The 14,841-nt window shown below is 42.7% G+C and overlaps 1 protein-coding gene across 1 annotated transcript in view; it reads right to left on the reverse strand.

Annotated features, from left to right (window-relative positions):
• Nucleotides 1–14,841, reverse strand: part of RABEP2 (rabaptin, RAB GTPase binding effector protein 2) — a 472,624-nt gene that overhangs the window by 345,840 nt on the left and 111,943 nt on the right. Inside the window, exons 2-3 of the mRNA XM_044087055.1 lie at nucleotides 14,361–14,552; nucleotides 4,874–5,031 (exon numbers count right to left, since the gene is read on the reverse strand). Coding sequence (XP_043942990.1) covers nucleotides 4,874–5,031; nucleotides 14,361–14,552 — 350 coding nt within the window. The remainder of the gene's footprint in view (nucleotides 1–4,873; nucleotides 5,032–14,360; nucleotides 14,553–14,841) is intronic.

Consider the following 14,841-nt stretch of genomic DNA (forward strand, 5'->3'; position numbering starts at 1 on the left):
TTAAACAATTGTAGACTAATAATCTGCCTCGAATAAGCCTGTTCTAAAGGCAGCCTTGCCTGCCTTTATAAAATGAAAGTCAGACATACTAGAAAGCCCAGATGTTGATTTTTACTGTACTAACAGTTTTTCTCAAAGCAGTTCACACACACACACACATATATGTATGTATGTGTGTGTGTGTGTGTGTGTGTGTGTGTGTGTATATATATATATTTATTACGGGCACAAATACTTCAAAATGGAACTGCTTTTTTCAGATAAAAACAGTTACTAATGTGTTTACAATGTGGCAGAGTGGATGGCAACATTTTCAAATTACTGCAGCCATCAAGGTTGCATCATTATAGATTTATGTTATTACCTAATGGTAATACACTCCAAACTGTCTACCCTGTTCGATGCTCCAAAGATGCATAATAACTATACTCCCCCCCACCCCCCACAGACAGACAGACACACACACACACACACACACACACACACACACACACAGACACACACACACACAGTTTCATCCTACTGTTGCCAGTGTTAGGTCAAATACCAAGCACATTTTTTTTTTTAATTTAGATATCAATTCATCCAATTTTCATACAAGAACAGAGTTTTTAGCAAGAATTTCTGGGGTTCTCTAAACTGTTTATGGGAATACTCCTGTAGTACATGTGAGAGATGTATGTTCACAGGAGAAGTGGAACCATTATATACTTCTATAAACCATGAAGTTGGTATTGATTTTTTAAGGGCAATCCTCAGTACTTTCTACGATTTTTAGCAAAACAAAGATCAACACTGTATGTATTTACTTGATTTGTTTAATCATTTTTGTTTTGTTTTCAGCAACAAAGTAAATCATCAGATTATAGAGAAGTGGCAATGGGGGGATACTTTTCTGTTAAACCCCTACCACTTCGTGCTGCTGTGTTTTGGCAGTAATTCTGTAGTGGGTTTTACTTACACTGTTTACCTGGAAGAAGAAACATAGTCTACGTGGGTGGATTTATCAACACTGATTGCAATACAGAGTAGAACAAGGCATTCTCCGGTACTTCTACGACTGAGCATGACCTTCTTCCTTCTCAACCAGTGTCATTCTCATTCAACAGGCAGCTGCATGGTCCCAAATAAGTCCATACCTCTCAACTGTCTGTTTTTTGGAAGAATGTCCACATTTTTATCTCATATGTAAAGGAATACTGTCTGTGTAATCCCCCTTCCGATTATATATACTGTTTTAGTCTTGCTTACCAACCGGGGAACCTAATGTCTCCTCCTTCACAGCCACCGGTGCCCCGTCAGCAGTGTGAACTGGTAACGCTAGGGGTTTAACGGAGAAATCCACCCACGGAAGACTACGTCTCTTCTTACAAGTGAACGAAGTGATATCCGGTACTGAAATACCGGCAAAACACAGCACGGTTTCAAATTTCATACCTTTCAGAAAATCATTGTTAATGCAAAACCTGCCGTTCTATCAACAGTTTAAGTTTGTAACAGCAACATTTTTAAAACTGTCCATATTTCGGAGGCATTTGTCTCCGTAGTGGTAGGGGTTTAATGCAGATCATTACGCCTCCCACTTTGAGGATGTACTTGGTGGGAAACAAGTACTTGTGCTCTTAAGAGTAGCTCTTACTCCTCTATTTACAGCAGTGCGAAGTGGTAGGGGTTTAACGGAAAAGTAGCAATGGGGGCACTAGGTACCCCAGCATTTGCAAACTTTGGTCTTTGGCTGGTATGAGGAAGAATTTCTCTGTGAATGCTTTTTTTCCACATGTACCGTATTGCCAAGAGTTACATTGATGACCTTTTTCCACCTGGAAGGGTGATCAGTACTTTAAATTTACCCTTTCTAGAATGATTTAATAGAGAACAGACTTTACAAAATTATGTGAAAGGATATTTTCTGGAAGCACATTTTACAATGGATGTGGTAAACAGATGATTTAAAAATAAAGTATACAGAAAACATCCTTTCCTCAACCATTACTGTCAATATCAAAATGACATACAATACTAAGGGTCAATTTACTGCAACGTCCAGAATGTGCACAGATTTTAAAGACGATGAAGTACACACTCTGACTGAATTGTTTGTCAGTAGGGATTACAACCAAGCAAGACTAAATCAGAGGATGACACAAACTTTCCACCAATTTCAAAATAAGGTTTATCAAAAAAAAAAAAAAAAAAAAGCTATGCATGGTGTAATGATTTTAAGCAAAGTTTTGCAATCCCTGTATGTACTGATAATATTGGCATAATGCCTACTATTAAGAACAGCTGGAAAACTGATCTAGAGAATTCAGTATACTACTGCTATCGCTCCCATGTTTATTTTTAAGAAAACCAAAAAAAAAAATCTTAAGAACTTGTTAGAATAGCCACATGCCACCCCTATTTATTTTCCCACTAACAAACCAAATGGCACATTTCAATGTGGGGACTGTAAATAGAGCAGATTTACTGACATTGGTCCATTTGTAAATTTGTCAGACATTAATTGCATCTTTGGCTCCAACGCCTATTACACCTACAAAAATATAGGGATACTTTATTGTGGCAAACTATTCAAGCAGCGGTTTGTTTTACCTGGCAAAATGTTCAAGTGGTGATGGATTCCATGTGGGGAAAAACACCACCCTATATAAGCAATATAAGCAGTCTGAAATGCATCCATTTTAATATATTCTTATTTTTCAGGAAGTTAAAAATGGCTCCAACCACTTTTAAAATGAAAGTATATTCACACATAAAGATGACACAACAATGCTTTCCAAACAAGTGGAGGAAAATAAGGACACAAGATGACTATAAACATTCTCAAACTTTAAAACTCAGTAAAAGCAATTGTTTCTCTACAAGATAAGTACTGAGACAGCGTCAAAATGATTTTCACGCACACAATTCACTTTCAAAGCATTTAAAAAAATCACATTACAACATTCTAAGACTCACATGATCAGATTCTAAACTCCAATACCGCTTAAAGGGACAATAAATCCAGTCAAGTTTTTAACTTTCCTTTTCTTTAAATAACTTAAAATTATCACTGCCATTAAGACCTGGGAACTTACATGCATTTAAAATAACCTGCCATTTATGCTCTATGTATTCTAACACCCCTTATTTTACCTCCACATCTTTCACTCTCTGCACCATAACTTAAAACATAAAAAAATAAATCTCTTAAAACTGCAACACACAATGCTCTGTCTGCATAATGCATTAACAAAATTATTTTGTTGAAAGGCGTAAATTAGTTCATACAATCTGTTTATCCTAAGTAAAATACCTCATATGTTAACACTGTGCTGCATAAACAACATATTCTGAAATGCACGTGAAAAAGCTCGGCTTTATAAGATCTTGTATGTGTTTGCATTGGAAAAAAAATCCCCAAATTGGAGACATACCTGCTGCAGTTACATTTGTCAGCACCATACTTTTTCAAAACATTACCAGAGAAGAAGTCAGAGAAAAGTCCTTTAAATTAATACCGCTTTCATTATTAAAATTGGATTTCTCACCAACTATCAGAACTAGAGAGTAATTATCCACCAACTGTTTTTGACAATACCACTTACTGTACCACTGTCTTAAGTTAAAATTATGGTTGTGTTTTAATCTTTAGTTACTGGGTGTAGTAGCAGTGTTACCAGTAGCAGTAGTAATATCAAAAGCATTAGTAATAGTGGCACTGTCAGCAATAATAGTAGGAATAGTAGTAGCGGCGGCAGTAGTAGTAACAGAAGCAGCTATAGTAGTAGTAGTAGTAGTAGTGACAGGGCGACAGCACGGGGATATTGGTTGCAAGGCTTAAGGCCATAAGTTCTCTTTTACTATCCAGAACCTCACCTGTGTTCTAACAAAAAGGCGTTATCCCAGTGATGCTACAAATATTAATTCCAGTAATTCAACATATCATTTATAGTGTCAGACTTCCTTCAGATAATGAAAGACAAGTTATGGCCTCAAGCCTTGCAACCATTACCTAACCCCATCCATCTCATCTAAACCTGGGTTCTCACATATGAACTGGTTTTCTGTGGCTCTCTGTCATTATTCAGCTAACACTGAGCCCAGTTCTCTAAGGCTCCAAGGCACCATTCTGTCACAGTAGTGGCACTTCCAGACATCAAGACCAGTTCTTTAGGGTTTCTTATAATTTTCAAACTGCTTTTAATCCTAACTGCATATGATCTCCTGTTTGCCAAAGTCTTAATCATTCCCTAATGTAAAGCACTAGTCATGGTTTGCAATAATTTACACTGTCTGTCCTTTGAATGAGACATTAAACCACATCATCATCTGCCAAATTAGTGACAGCTCAAGTGGATGCAAATTATCCCATGGTGCCTACTGAAAAGAAAAGGGAAAATTCTCTGATGCACTGGACAAATTTCTCCTAGTAGTATAAATATCACCTTGGGTCTCCCCTGAAGACAGGCCACTACCTAGTTGAAGTAATCTGGCAGCTGAGGACAACCAAACAACAAATAATCAAATAAATAAATTGTACAATTTGCTTATATTCTGTACTGTCATATCACTTGTATAAAGCCCATTTTTCCTAGAGTTTCCTTCAATAATCAAGCCTACACAAAGCCCAGTTCCGTATACTTCTCTGTCATCACCTTACTGGCACTGAAACCAGTTTTAAATGGTTTCCAGCCATCATATTTAAGATTCGAACCTGGTTTCTTATACTTCCCTGCTAAAACCTACATATTAGTGAAACGTTCTTTTTCACCTTACTGTTGTGGGCAATGTTCATATGTCAGCATATTGTTATCTCGGGGCCTAGTTCCCTTTTTACAAAAAGGTCTAGAACTAGGAACAAGAAAGAGACACTGGTGTGAAAACTTACTTTTTTCATCTCTGCTTCCAGATTGTCTGTGGAACCTGACTTTGTCAGTAGCATTTTTAGTTGTGAATTCTCTCTCTCCTTCAGCTCCACCAAGTTACGCAACTCCATGTTCTCCTTCTCTGCTTTTGTCAGCTGTGACGAGTAGTTCTGGATTGAGTCTAAGAGAGAATACATCTGCATAAATGAAGTGACTACAGTGACATAAGATCTTAAATACACGTTCACTCTGTGTATGCATATATGTGTGTGTGAGAGAGACAGAGAGAGTGAGAGTGTGTGTGTGTGTGTGTGTGTGTGTGTGTGTGTGTGTGTGTGTGTGTGTGTGTGTGTGTGTGTGTGTGTGTGTGTGTGTCTACATATGTATATGAACAGGATGACAATTTATACAGATGTGGATACGGTCTTTGCAGTGGACAATATCCTGAACCTTTTGGTGTGTGAAAATGTACTCCAATCAATAAAGAACGCAGCAAGGGAAATGCCCTCTTCTCTGAGGTGGAGTTACTTTGGAGATATAATTATTTCCAATGCTGCTGCACCTCAGGAAAAAGGGTATCAGTAAAGAAGTGGATGGGTGAAGACCACCTCTTCCCCAAAAGGGTGGATTAGACCTTGTGAGAGTTTTCAATCTCTGCTAGAAGTGTTTGTGCTCACTCGGTGCAGAATCTGAAATAATGTTGGTCCTTCTCTCATATGTAATGAATGCACATATATCCAACAGCTTTCACATACAAGAACAAAAAACATGCAGTCATGCACATATACATAAACATAACTCTGTATATACATTCTACATACTTAAAACTACATCTGCAGAAATGTAAAGTATACTTGTAAGCATCAACCAATACACAGACTATGGTGGAAATACTTGTCAGGATAACAATGCCTAAATCATCATCTAAAACAAAACACCAAGGTACTCAAAAAACACCAAACAGTGAGGTAACATTTACAGTACTCCAACAGTGTTTTATTGCTATTGCAAGTAAAGTGTGTCAAACAACTAACGTGTACTATTCAGATGTTCTCCTCATTAAAGGGAATGATCTAGGTGCAACTACAGCTTGCAAATTTTGAACCACAAAACAACAACTTTAGGTCTCATTTCTCCCAGTTTCTTGTGGACCACAAGCTTACCCAGGCAGCCATCAGGGCTTTTATGCCCTACACTTGCCTCCATTACACGGTGGCTGATGTGCATGCCACCCGTGCAGGGCTGGTAACACTGGTAAAATGAAAGGCATGCAGCCACCCAGGTACTAAATCTAACTATAATGCTTTGAGCTGCTTGGCAGGACTGGTCTAAACATTCAACGTTTGTATGCGCACTTTTGTGCGTCAAAGTTGGTCTTGGTACTGGCAGACCATACCATCACCCTCACATTTGGGCTGGAGAACAAGCATTAGCCATTCTCTCCCATGTTGTCCACAAGCTGCTGACCCAGCACCCAACCAACTACTTGAACCTGGGATATCTGGTTAGTAGAGCTTCATCCCTCCACTTCATGCCTAGAAAACAACGTTACTCTTCAATGGTGGCAGTTGTTAAGAATGCCAAGAGAAATCAATTACAGTGTCATGCTCATCAGTTTTAATATAAACACAGCAGCAGACAACTGCTTGCAGTTAAAAAAGGGAGGGAAAAAAAGAAGTTATGTCTGACCATAACGTTCCATCTGTGTTGTTGATCTTCGTTCATTCATTTCTGATGGGTTATCGGTTCTGTCCTCGGAACCAAGCCGGCCAAATATCAAGCTCGCGTCAACCAAAAACTCTTGAGCCAAGGTCCTACCCAGGATGCTCTGCTCCCTGTTACCTCAGATCAAGTTTGCAAGTTGATAGATAAAAGTACAGGCTACCTCTAGTCATAACAGACCTATAATAAAGGAGTATACGAGATCAACCAGGAACCTCCGGATGGGGGACAGAGGGTGGGAAGTAATGAATGAACGAAGATCAACAACACAGATGGAAGTTATGGTAAGACATAACTTAATCTGATGTTGTTAATCTTCGTTCATTTCTTACTGATGGGACAGAGTCCCCAGCTACTTGTATCCCTGGGTGGTCCTCATGGAAGGACATTCCTGAGCACCATGAAGCCAAAAGAAGCTCTACCTCTGGAGGCCAAGTCCAATTTGTAATGAAGAATAAAGTTATGAGGTTTGGCCCAAGTCGCAGCAGAGCAAATATCAGAGGGAAGTATTAGCATGGAAAGCTGCTGAAGTTGCCATAGACCTTGTAGAATGTGCCTTCACTCTGAGGCAAGGGGACCTTATTTTTGTTGTAGATAAAGGTAATATAATTTCTCAATCATGAAGCCAATGTAACTTTTGAGACAGGGTGACCTCGTCTTGGTCCAGAAAAAGCCAGGAATAGTTGGTCTGATTTACGAGTAGATTTTGTTCTGTCCAGATAAAATCTTATTTGCCTATGAACATCCAACGAGTGCAAGCAATATTCTCCCTTGTTAGAGTGGTTAGGAAAGAATACTGGAAGGTCAACAGATTGGTTGACAGATCGCTCTGACACAACTTTTGGTAAAAAGATAGAATTAGTTCTCAGTGATACCCTATCCTTATGAAAGATAAGACAAGGAGGTTTGATGCATAAGGCTTGAAGTTCTGACAAGCATCATGAGGACTCAGGTTCAAAGGGGGGAGCTGTTAGGGCTTGCAGAACCAAGGCCAAATCCCAAGGTTGTACTGGTTCTCTAAAGGGGAGGTTTTCAGTGGAGAACCCTCTTCAAGAAAGCTTTACAGAGTCTATGTGACATAAGCGAAGCATCCTGAAAACCAATGTGGAAATTTGAGAAGGCAGCTAAATGCACACGAATAGTAGAGGCAGACACCCCAGGGTGGAAAAGATGCGATAAGTAATCCAAAACCACCGAAACTGGGGCTGACAAGGGGTCTAATTGTTTATTTGCTGCCCATAAAGAAAACCTTTTCCATTTATTAAGACAGATTAGCCTGGTGTCTAGTCTCTCCCCTTTCGGGGCAGAGGAGGTCCGCGAAACAGGGGTTCCAGTCTCTTCCCCTTTTGGGGCAGAGGAGGTCCGCGAAACAGGGGTTCCAGACATTCCTTCTCTGGCCAACCCTATCAGCGCTCCTGAAGCGTTGCCCAACTGCTCACCTCTGGAAGCGGTCGTGGGTCATTTTTCCTTGAACCCCGCTGGCTGGCAAAATATAACCACAGACTCTTGGGTACAGCAGATAATATCCAGAGGCTATTGCATCCCCTTCCATCTTTTTGTCCAATCTCATCCACAGTATTACCCGACATTCCACCCAGTCAAAGGGAAGCAGCAGCACATGAAATACAAAAGCTACTACAAAAAGAGTCATCCAGAAGGTCCCCCTAGACCAGACAGGATCGGATTTATATTCAAGGTTCTTTTTAGTGCCAAAAAAGACAGCGGACTGGAGACCAATTCTGGATCTCAGCACACTGCAAAATTTGTAAAAACAGAGAAATTCCGGATGGTCACAGTTTAGTCTATCCTCTTCTAGAAGACGACGACCGGATGTGCTCTGTAGATCTTCAAGATGCGTATTACCACATAAAGATGGACAAACGCTCAAGAAGATACCTCCGCTTCTGCATAGGAGCCAGTCACTATCAATTTCATGCTCTGCCCTTCCGTCTCTCTACAGCCTCCAGAGTGTTCACCAAATGCATGGCAGTGGTTATTGCTCACTTGCGACTTCAAGGATTCCAGGTGGTTCCATATCTAGACGACTGGCTCCTCACTGCCTCCGCCAAGTGTCTACTGGAAGAAGCCCTGCACTCTCCTGACAGTTCAAAGCCTGGGAATCACTATAAACTGGGAGAAACTCAACACGACCCCAGCTCAGTCTTTGGAATTTATAGGGGTACTATTGGACACAAGAAATTGCATAGCATCTCTTCCGGACTACAGGGTTCAAAGAATAAGGCAACAGGTTCAACCAATGCTCTGTCACCACAAATCTCCCACTCGATCTATACTCTAACTCTTGGGCTCAATGGCAGCCTCAATCACCACTGTTCCTCTAGCCAGATTCCACAAGAGGCTCCATCAGTGGTACCCTCTACAACACCCTTTGTCTTTTCAGATAAGTGTAACTCAGAGATGCAAGCAAGATTTACTCTGGCGGACGTTTCAAAATCCCCAAGAATGGTCTTGCCCCTTCAACCCCCATCAACCGAAAGCCACAGTGACCATGGATGCCTCCCTGATGGGGTGGGGGTGGGAGGGCTATGACAGGGAAACTCGGACTAAGGCACCTGATCGGAGACAGAGGCCCTTTTGCATATCAATGTCCTGGAACTGAGGGCAGTGCTACTAGCGTTGCAAGCATGTCATTACATCCTTCCATCAGGGACTACTGCGATCCAATCAGACATGTCAGTGGTCTGGTACTTCAACAAAAAAGGGGGCACCAGATCTTATCCGTTATGCCGAGAGGCCTTGAGAATATGGCAATGGGCAATAGCTTCCAGCCACTTTCTAACTACAATGCACATTCCCGGGAGCTCCAACGTGATAGCAGACAAATTGAGCAGGTGCATTCTGCAACCTTACGAGTGGTCCCTCAATCCTATGACAGCGGCAAGAATCTTCAACCGCTGGGGCCAGCCTTGCTGCAACCTATTTGCCTCCCCAACCAACTACAACTGCAGCAACTATTTTGCCTTAATCCCCCCTCGGGGACAGTCCGCAGAGACGCTCTAGTCCACACTTAGCCCTCGGGTCTACTCTATGCTTTTCCTCCTCTTCCCATCATCTACCAATTTCTGAAGAAAGCACAACAGTTAAAGAGCAAATTGATTCTCATTGCTCCATATTGGCCTCAACAAATCTGGTTTCCCTTCCTCTGGCCTCACCTGATAGATCAACCATGGATCCTCAATCCATCCCCAACATTGATCTCCCATCCACAGGGTCTGACTCACCCCAGTCTAACAACCCTGAAACTGACAGCTTGGTTTCTTCACTTCCAATGACTGCCAGGCATGAAAACCTATCATCCCCTGTGTGCAATATTCTTATTGCATCTCATAAATCATCCACTGTCCCAGAAACAGCCCTGTGATTTCCTGTGCCACATCTTCCCGCTCCTCTGATTTCTGTAGCAGAATCGCTGAGGAGTGGAGTGTCTGTCACCAATGACAGACAGGGTTGTTCGCACCTTGCCAGCGTATCTTTCACTTTAGGGCCAAACAATGAAGCAGCCTCGATGGGGGAGTTCATGAAGGAAGCCTTAAAGGAGTCCGTGAAGTCGCAAAGGCGCATCCAGGCATGTTGTTTGGGGACTATACCCGTGCCTGCCGCTCTAGCCACCCCTTCTGTTGCGCAAGAAATAAGATGCATGGAAGAGTTGGAAATGGACTCTAGGGTGGCTATCTGAAAAGCCATGTTGTCACGGCCCTCGTTAGAAACAGCTCCTGCCAAGGTTTCAGACAGCTGGTTGATAAGATCCCTCTGAAGCCTGGTAAAGTGTGCCAAATAGTTCAAAGACCTTACAGTGAAGGTCGATGAAGCAAACACACGCCTCCCTAGTCTGTCTACCGCCCAGGACTCCTTGTTGGGCAGATGGACAGTTTGGCTCTCTTCTACCAAATCCTTCTTAGTTGCAGCCGCCACCACCATAGTATCGACTGGAAGACCTCGTGACCAATGTGGGTGCTCAGCTGGGGGCGATAATATTTTATCTGGTCTCCTAGGTATCGCTTCCAGGGTGTCAGGAGCCTTCCATGTGCGCTAGACGATGAGCTGGATAAGCTCATTGGCTGGCGGGGTGACCCAGGAGGTAGGGGGTCGGGGAAGAAAAGCCTGCAGGAATATGGATTCCTCAGAGGAAGAATTAGAGGACTTCCAGTCACCCCTCTGTCTAAGGATCTCAAGGATGTCACCAAAGGACATCTCATCAGAGGGTGACCATGGGGACCCTTGCCTGTCATCAAAATCCATATCTTCAGTCAATGACTCCTCAGTGGAGTCCATGTGCTTCCTCTTGCACAACGCTTTGCATGGTACTTCCTCAGTGGAAGTTCTGGGGAAGACTGCAAAGGGGGGGGGGTTCCTGAGGAGGAGAAACCTGAGGCCCTTGTGCCCGGTGTCCAGTGGTTGTGCCTTGTGACAGTATGGCACAGAGGGGGACAGGACTCAGACATGTGGAGTTTCCCAGCAAAAGCAAGCGCCCTCTCCATGGCCTGGAAGACCGGCCCACCCAAGGAGGAATAGGAGCCCGGAACCGAGCACGACAACCTTGGAACTGGAGTCACACCCCATCCAGACAAGCCCACCCCCAGACCTGGAGTCTCAAGAGGACCGTGAACCATGAGATAAAGAGAGGATCACTGGAGGGTGCCATAGAAAAAAATTGGCATGGAACCAGGAATGCCCTCCCCCTCGGCACAGCCACTGGCCTGAGAAGAACCCGATGCCCAGTGCACTGAGGGCCACAAGGACGACTCCGGTTCCAAAGTGAGATCCACTACTGGAGTCAGAGTAAGGGAAAGCTGCTGTAGGATTAATAGGCTTCAAAACTTGTGTAGAAGTCAAAGGAGGAGTGTACGTTGGAGTTTGAGGAGATATACGTTCACCTGAAGGACAGAATGTGGACTTCAAAGGGTGAGAGAGGCCTCTGGCCACAAGCAATTGATCAACAAGCCGGAACACATCTTACTCAGAGAGGCTTTTGGTTGACCTCATGGAGAAAGCTGATGGCGATTCTGGCCTTTCTTGAAAAGGACTATATTGATTACCAGCAAATAGATCCAAAGAAGGAGAATACTTGGTTCTTGCTAATTCAAGAGGTGCAGAGCCCGGAACCAAGGACGTCTGCACCAAATCAAATGGTGTGGAAGTAGTCTGCACTGAGGACGTGAGCGCCATAATAGTTGAAGGTGTCTGCACCGTAAAGGCAAAAGTCTGTCCCGATGGGTACGGTGTTATCGAGGAAAGTGTCTGCACTGGTAATAAGGATGGTGCCAAGAAGGACTGCACTGAAGAACACAGTGCCAAAAATGTCTGCGCCGTGGAATACAGAAAAGTCATACTCTGAGCCGAAGGGGACTGTATCTGCATTGACTGTGCTGGTAAGGGCTGCTTCGGAATTGTTGGAGCCATAGTAGTCTGCACTGGGAACTCCGATACCAGTGTCAATAAGGAAGTCCTGGCTGGAGACAGAATCATTTAGGGCAGTGGCAAGCCTGGAGCTGACAGGGTTGCAGGTGGCAGTGCCGAAGTAGTAATCAATTTCACCTTCTTATGAGTCAACTCCCTATGATCTCCAGAGGGAGAAGAAGGGAGTGACCTCGATGATGAAGAGGAAGAACGCCTCTTACAAGGTTTAACAGGAGGGGGTGAGCCCTCTGAACCAGAAATCGCCTCAGAGAAAGGAGATTTGAGGAGACCTTTTAATATTAATTTATTCTTCCTCTCGTTAAGAGTCCTGGTTGAAAAATATTTACAAATCCCACATGGGGGATCCACAGTACGGTGGGAGATATTAAGACAGGAGACCCATAAGTCATGGCCATCGGAAAGTGGTAACATATGTCCACAATCCTTACACTGCTTGAAACGAAAGCTATTTTTCTTATCTGACATAATGATGTGGAGAAGAATAGTACCAAAAGGAAGAGGAAAAGCTACCCAACATGTAAGAAGAGAAAAGAAAGGTTTACCAACGATGGTAATGAAGAATTACCTCAAAGTAAGAAAAAGGGTAATAAAGGGAAAAGACTAGAGGGAGAGTGTCTAAAGTATACAACAGGGTAGGAAATATTAGTAGAAACTGTTGTTGTTGTTGTCTTTCGGCTTTTCCCGGTTAGGGGTCGCCAGAGCGGAACTCTGGTCCGCTAATGATTGGCAGTAGATTTTCACAAACGCAGAGATGCCAGCTCGACGTTCAACCTTCAACGAAGGCACGCCCATTTACGCATGTCTTTCGAATGCCCACCCAACCGTGGGGGGGACATGCAGACTCCACACAGAAGGCACTCCCCGCACTCCAACGGAGAATCGAACGGGAGAACTTCTTGCTGTGAGTCAACAACTCGACCGCTGCACCACCACGTAATATTTAAAGAAAGAACAAAGTATACAACTTTCAAAAAATTAGACAGCTGAGAGAGTGGCTTGACACGGCTGTACAGCAATGCGGCAAACAGGACCTGGGGTAAAAGGGAGCAGAGCATTCTGGGTAGGACCTTGGCTAGAGAGTTTTTGGCTGACGCAAGCTTGATATTTGGCCGGCTCGGTTCCGAGGAAGGAACCGATAAGCCATCAGTAAGGAATGGACGAAGATTGACAACATCAGATTACATTTTATAATTAGAACTGATAAAGGACCACTGGTTCACTGAGCTTCTAACAACCATTTCCAAAGGTTGATCTTGCTATTCTTTCTTCTATTCTTCCACAAAGCAGCTTGCAGTAATCTTCTCTTATAAATTATTCTAAAACAGTGACCATGTATCTATATATGTCAAGCAGTTCCACTTTAGCCTTCAAGGTGAAATTATGATATGCACCTTCTGAACACTGTTCCTCTATCTGCCATGCACTACTATGGAACATCAGGAATGGTGCTATTCTCTTAAAAATACCAACAAAATGAACATAGCTCAAAGGGGCAATTTACTCCATGGCAGTAATAACAGGACTTTGGCCACTCCATCCTCTAAATTCTCCTGACTTTCAAGGGCCTCTTCCTCCTCCTGGCTGCATTGCCTTATAAGGCAGCATGTACATTCTACAACTATCCCAGACCTACCTTATGTTCCAAGGTGTTCCTGAATCAGTACTAACTCTGTAACTGGTAGTATCTTACTATCCACAGACCCTAAAAAACAGATTTGTTTAAAATCCAGACAACACGCATGCTTAGCAGCAATAGCACTACTGCTATAATAGGCCAGAAAACAACCTAACCTGGACTTCAGTCTGTATTCTTGTGAACACAACTTTTCAGTATTACTTCAAATGCTTGGATGCACTGTTACTAATCTACAAAGAGAACTTCTGATCACAACCTGCATGACAATCCAGTTTTGTTTTCAAACTCCAAGCTACCAATGTTCCTCTAAACATACAAGATATATAGAATTATGCCTATGAACATGTGCCTTCATAAGGTGTCTTAAATAATAATAATGTACAGCTGAACCTGCTCCAAGACCATGACAACCCACCAATATGCACTAAGCAATATGGGACAGCCACACTGCAGCCCACAGCTTTAAATGCTCTAGATCATAAACTTTTCAGTGCACAAGACCGAAGTGAATTAATCGTACCAAAGGCATACAAAACCACAACAGAGTAGTAATCTACTACTGTGTCAAACAGTACGTCCTTTTTTTCCTCCAGAGTTTTAATTCAGGTGTGCTGAGTTCATGCTGAGTAATTCTACACCTCATCTTCCACAACATGTACATATATATCTCAACACGATACAGATTCAACTTTACCAGCATCATCAGCGCTTACCTTTCATAATGACTTGCAGCGATGCAACCTCCTCCTGGCACTTCCTATTAACAAAGTCAATCGCCTCCTCTTTTGTATTTTCGCTGACCACTGCAATGGCCTTGATGTTTTCCAACTCAGCCTGGGCAGCAGCTAGCTCATTCTTTAAAGCAGCCACCTCATCTAACTCTTCAGCCTCCAAGTTCTGTGCCTCTAAAGATAAAATAACAGCAAAATGAAAAGGTAAAACGTAATGCCACTACAATATCAGCTGCTGGTCAATATAAATACTCTAATGTGGGCTACATTATCAGCAAATCCATCACCAATTCCCAGCAGTCTTGCTGGAGTGAGAATCTGTCTTGGAAGAAGCACAGCCACTCTTTGCCAACTACCACAAGAAATCTCGTTCTGGAAAGTTATAGCCTTTAGTTGAATCTTTAAATGCTGAACTGTTTTCTGTCTAGGTTACCAAGAAACTAGCTGAAATGCATTCAGCATT

This window comes from Protopterus annectens, chromosome 10.part0, assembly GCF_019279795.1.
Source record: "Protopterus annectens isolate FY-2018-M chromosome 10.part0, PAN1.0, whole genome shotgun sequence".
NCBI lineage: Eukaryota > Metazoa > Chordata > Ceratodontiformes > Protopteridae > Protopterus > Protopterus annectens.